Source organism: Adiantum capillus-veneris, chromosome 14, assembly GCF_014529385.1.
Source record: "Adiantum capillus-veneris isolate H3 chromosome 14, ASM1452938v2, whole genome shotgun sequence".
Classification (NCBI taxonomy): Eukaryota; Viridiplantae; Streptophyta; class Polypodiopsida; order Polypodiales; family Pteridaceae; genus Adiantum; species Adiantum capillus-veneris.
Genome location: NC_140944.1, coordinates 79766050 through 79771787, shown reverse-complemented (window position 1 = coordinate 79771787; position 5738 = coordinate 79766050). Strand labels below are relative to the sequence as shown.

Here is a 5738-nt window from a genome sequence, read left to right as displayed (position 1 = left end):
CACATGAAATGATATCTAATGTAATTTCCACCAACTATACCTTGCATTCATCTTGTTCTTCACCCTAAAAGCAAGTCTCTGGACGAGGAGAAAGTAAGAATTTACAATCAATTATTTTTAGTGTCCCCAATGATAGATGAATAATCAAAGATCTATAAATCGATCTTGAGCATGAGGCTAAGTTGATTGAAGAGGAAGAACAAAAAGAAGTGGCGATGGAAGACATGATAGCAGAAGTGAATGCGATAGTTGAGAAAAAGTTGAAAATGAGATCATGATAGATATTGTCATAGACATGATCAATACAATGATGGAGACAACATCATGGAAGAAGTGGTGATGGAAGACATGATAGCAAAAGTGAATGCAATAGTTGAGAAAAAGTTGTAGAAGAGATCATGATACAGATTTAATAGACATGATAGAAACGATGATGGAGATCATGCTAGACAACATCATGGAAGCAGTGGTGATGGTAGACATGGTAGCAGAAGTCATTGTAAGAGACTAAGGTCTTTGCCATACATGATTAGCCACATCAGGATGAGAAAGAGTAAAGAGCAGAGGCGTGGGGGGAAGAGAGACTACAAATTCTATATTTTTGCGTATATTGCCTTTTTTATTGCCTCCTTGATTGCCATGCTGATAGTTTCAACATTTGTCGTGAATATAGCCTCTTAGATATCCTAACATGAATATAATATACCCCTTATGATACTCGTCCACGTGTCTCTTTTATAAAATACACAACATATAATAAAAAGTACTTTCATTTTGTATACTCTCTATACACTATACTTAGTGACTGGCTCTCCTCAAAAGATATCCATTAAATTATAGGATTTCCTTGGAATATTCTATCCCCCCCCCCTCCCACCCCAAAATTTCACATCATCCGAGATTTCTTGCCTTGCCTCCCTCACCAGTTTTCTACCCTACATTCCCTCCCAACCCTGTGCGATAGCTTAGTCCTCTGTGAGCCCCCCCCCCCCACTCCTCTTTATGTGCACGCCTTTTCCATCCACGCCCTCCCTCGTTTTGTGCACACATACGTCCTAGTGAATTCATCCCTCTACAAATACCACCTCACCTCAGCTTGCCTTGCTGCTACTCTTTGTCTAAAAACAAACAAGCCAGAGAGAGAGAGAGAGAGAGAGAGAGAGAGAGAGAGAGAGAGAGAGAGAGAGAGAGAGAGAGAGAGAGAGAGAGAGAAAGAGAGAGAGAGAGACAATGTATGCTAGCAAAAGATCATTAACAAAGCATTCACAAAAGCAAGTGATCGACATTAGCTACACCATCCTCATTGCAATGCATTCAAACATGGCATTAATTAAATATCGACCACATCATCATTTGCTAGTTCCATGGACATAACACGGTCTATGTGGACTCGCAACTCATCAAAATCAGCATAGGGATCAAAATTATCATCCTCATCATCATTCTCTTCTTCTAGCTCTTCATCTTCTTCTTCATCTTCCATGTAGGTTTGCCCTTCTTCATCCATGTCATTCTCATTTGCTTCGTCAAGCGATCGTGCTGGAAGTTCTTCACCTTCCATTTCTGCCTCATCATCGTTGTTGTGATCATCCACAATGGTTCCTATGTTTGCTGTGTCATCTAGTATACATCTTGCTCTTAGCGTGACTCATGTGACAAACCAATACCTTCGTTCGTAAATACTTGGAAGATAGATCACTTACTCACAACTTTCTGGAGAGATGTAGATATCAGTGTTGCCAATATGGAATCTCGTACAGCCCACCATGTAGATACCACTTGAATGTCTAGACGAGATGCCTGCAAACCACTTCACATCAAACACAAACTTTTTAAAAGTTCAAAAGTCTACTTGGTAGATTCTTTGGATAACTCCATAATATCTATTTTCCATATTGTTTGGAGGTTGTGCATCAAAATTTCCCATCACTCCACTATCATTTGTTGTTCAATTTTTGTCTACATTATCAGTTTGAAAGTGCCTTCCTTCATGCCACATTGAGTTGAACATCGTCGCCTGTTGAAAGTAGAACAAGTTTAAGTATAGGTAGCTATATACTAATACATTATATGTGAATAATGAGTTTGATTAGAAATTACCTTTGGTAGACAACCTTGTGCATACTCCCACTCCTCATTGCTAACATGCTCACCATCCGCTTTAGCTTTATTCATTTAATCATGCAACCTATTGGGCATTATAAGTTTTGGAAACATGGCAAGGTACGATGGGTAAAACATATTGCTATTTCTTTTGCAAGAGTGTATTTCCTTTTACACTTCTTGATCTTCTTCACACTTTTTTTTCAATTATGTATATAGATATACCCACTTTTGCATCACTGGTGCATTAAGGAAAGGGTAGTTGTTTATTGCATCACGTATGTGCCTTTCCATGAGCTTTATCTTTCCCTTCCCATTCGGCATATGAGAGTGCATCCTTGGATCTTCCATTAGGAAATTTTGGAGGTCATTTGGAGGGCCATATGAAGAGAGAGAAAAATAGAGCGCGTCCAATGAGCATGAAGGCTACGTTACGTAGAAAAGTACCTGGAAAAACTCAAAAAATAGGAAAATAGCATAAAACTTTCACGAAACTAGGATTGTAGCATAGTAATTTCCTTACTTTTACCGAGCTTTTAGGTGCTTGCGTGTGGTCCCACTTCTGATATTCTCTCATGGTCATTAACGTACTGGAGGGTGACCATTAAGCCCGCACAAGATATTGGAATTTTGAAACACTTTCCCTCCATTAGAATGCTTTCAAAGTGAATCTCCCTCCACTAAAGCTTTTCTCTGAGAGTTATGGCATCCACGTCTTCTCGCCCAAGAGCCTCAAGGTGTTTACTGTCTCTCACACCAACAAACAACAACGGCACTTTGCCTAGAAGGCCAAGTAGTAGCATATCCTCAATTACAATACCAGCTTCAATAAGTGCAGACAACCAATGGGTTGGACAAAGGATAAACAAAGGTTCATGGGTCCTCATGCAACCAAGAAGACCCAAGAGGTTTAGTGGTATCAACGTTTACCGCTCAGCATGGAAGGCCAGGGTGTTGGATTTCAAAGTTGAGATCGGCAAAAGATCTGTAAAGGAAGTTCTTGTTCAGCGTGTGTTTACCCATCCAGAGGTGATAGCAAACGGTGGAAATGTATCAAATATACATCAACCACGTTGCAATTGTAAGTACTCTTGACATGTGAACTTACTGATACTCTCATTATAACTTTTCTTATATATTTTGCAATGTTTCTCCCGCTTGTTATGAGTAATGTCTCTACTCTTCACAACTCAATTACATTAGATTTGTCATTTGTACTTATTGATACTCTTAGTTTAACTCTTCTTTTATATATTGCAGATGTTTATCCCTCTTCTTATGAGCAATGGGAGCCTGTGGAGTGCATAATAGGCCTCTTCCATGTTGTACATGCCCATATTGGTTCTCTACAGTATTCAGAGAGGAGCAGAAAAAGATTGGCTGATGAGGGAATCTTTTTTTATGACCACTTTTACCAACTCAGCTCAGGCAATAAGAATGGCATGTTGGTGAAACTACCTCTACCGACCGATTGGAACACTGTGGACTGGCCAGTTCCCGAGGAAACAATGGTGGAGGCAATGCGAAGTAAGCTCTACAAGGATATACAAAGGTCTCTGCGTAGCTCTGTTCCTACCAAACTGGTTCGAATTGCAAACTTTTGTCCTGTTGCACTCTTCATAGAGCTTTTTCATAGCTACAACATCAGAGTTACAAAAACTATGTTCATGTGCAAGTCATTTCAGCAGTCATCCTGTGACAAACTTCTTGACAAAGGATGGTATGCAAAGGAAGAGATTGGTTTACGGTGCGAGGTCGCGCTTGATACTCTAGTTGTCAAGTACATGATTGCAAGCCAATCACTATTACTCTCATTTTGGTATATGCGATCACAAATGCTAAACGGTAAGTACATTCCTATGGACCAAGTTTCTGCAGGTTTGGAAGATAATCCTACTGTGGATGTGGAAGTGATTGATAAAGAGAATGGCCTACTATTGGTGGTTACAATAAGGGAGCTATGCAGTCTTCAGCATTTGCGAAATGACATCATTGAAGAGTCAATGGACAAGGAACTATCAGATTTTTCCTTTTTCTTAGCTGGCCGTAAGGTGATGCGGCGAAGAGAAAAAGATATTTTGTGCAAAGAGTTGGATGGTCGGGTTGAAGTAGTGTCAATGTAACAGATATTCTTGTAAACCCAAGTGTATACAAATGACTTTCAAGACATGAAGTTTATTGATCTCATTTTTCAATTGTGCCCTGTGAAAAAGTGTGCTTGAAATACATTTGTTTACCACGTCAAATCTCTCTCTCTCTCTCTCTCTCTCTCTCTCTCTCTCTCTCTCTCTCTGTGTCTATATATTATATATATATATATATGTTAGACAAGACAAAGACAGATAGAAGAATCATCTTAATTCATTAGAAAGTACAAACTCGTCCGTGAACAATGGACTGAGATACAATTTCTGTAAGTATGGAATCAGAATATCTTCAAGGTAAAAATCAAAGGAATGCCCCTCGAAAGAAGGTGGTGAGATAGTTGTTCCCGGCGGATTTACTTCTCCCTTTTCGAGAGTATCGTCAATTAGTAGTGTATTAGTTGCATCAAAGGGTACACCGATTTGGCTAAACGGTTTGTACAAAAGAGGTAATCCTGGTTTTTTAGGGTGGTAGTGGCCCTCAACAGTAACGCATTTTCTTTGATCATACAAAAAGGCAAAATCTGACGTGTGAGCTTGGCATACACTGCAAACTATTGCAACTAGTGGCGATAAGTTTTGCCTTTGCATTGAAGACCATATGCCAACTCTGAAGCGCGGAAGAAGAAACTCAATAAACTCCTTGGTTCCTGGACGAACCACGACTCGACAAGTTCCCATCCGAAACGTTTGCAAATCATCAAAGGGTCCTCTGTCACCGAGAGGCACCCGCATCAGCAGCAATCCATTGACGTCCAAGATAATCAACCTCTGTAAAAGATGACAAGTACATATAAGTAGTTAGAAGCTGAACATATTTTGCCATACTTGAATAGAAATTACCGGAACAACCGTATCTACAGGTAGCAAGGGTCCATACTGGGTCTCTGTAGTGTTCATGTCATTGTTGCTCTCCTCCGCTTTATCTTCATAGTCATCATTCAAAGCTTCATCAGGGGTCTCCCCCATGGCCCTTTCTGCCTGATTCAAGGTTGATCGGCTTGCCTCATACATCCTTTCCTGATCCATATCATTTTGCTCGTCCCGAGGCCTGCTTTCCTCATCCATATCCTTTTGCTCATCTATAGGCCTGCTTTCCTCATCTTCGGTTTCAGCCATAGGCTCTTTTGGCTGTTCCACAGGCTGACTTGCCTCTTTTATTGTCTCCTCCGGTTGAACCTTAGCTGCTTCCATATGCTCATTTGTCCTTTCCTCATCCTCGACTCTTTGATCTTTTGCTGATATGACACCCTCGGCCCGATGCGATTCCACTGTATCGGATGTAGGGGTTTGTCGTGGTGGCACGTCATGTTTTGTAAGATCAATAGTGCGCTCATCCAAGCCGCTATCTTCAAGCTCTCTAGGGCTAGACATAGTAAGCAGGTGTTGTATTAAACTTACCCGGTATCTTTGCAAATAATCATATGTGTAGTTTTTTAAAGCACTCTGCAAAATTGAAAGACCACATGATGAGAATTCTTTTATAGACTA

The 5738-nt window shown here is 40.3% G+C and overlaps 1 protein-coding gene across 1 annotated transcript; it reads right to left on the bottom strand.

Moving 5' to 3' along the window:
- Nucleotides 1-1330: 1330 nt before the first annotated feature.
- On the bottom strand, nt 1331-2175 carry LOC147442654 (uncharacterized). The gene is made up of 3 exons (XM_086529406.1): nt 2101-2175; nt 1704-1800; nt 1331-1620 (listed from the first exon to the last, which is right to left on the bottom strand). The coding sequence occupies exons 1-3, from the start codon at nt 2173-2175 to the stop codon at nt 1331-1333; spliced, it is 462 nt and encodes a 153-aa protein (XP_086385532.1).
- Between the last annotated feature and the right edge of the window lie 3563 nt (nt 2176-5738).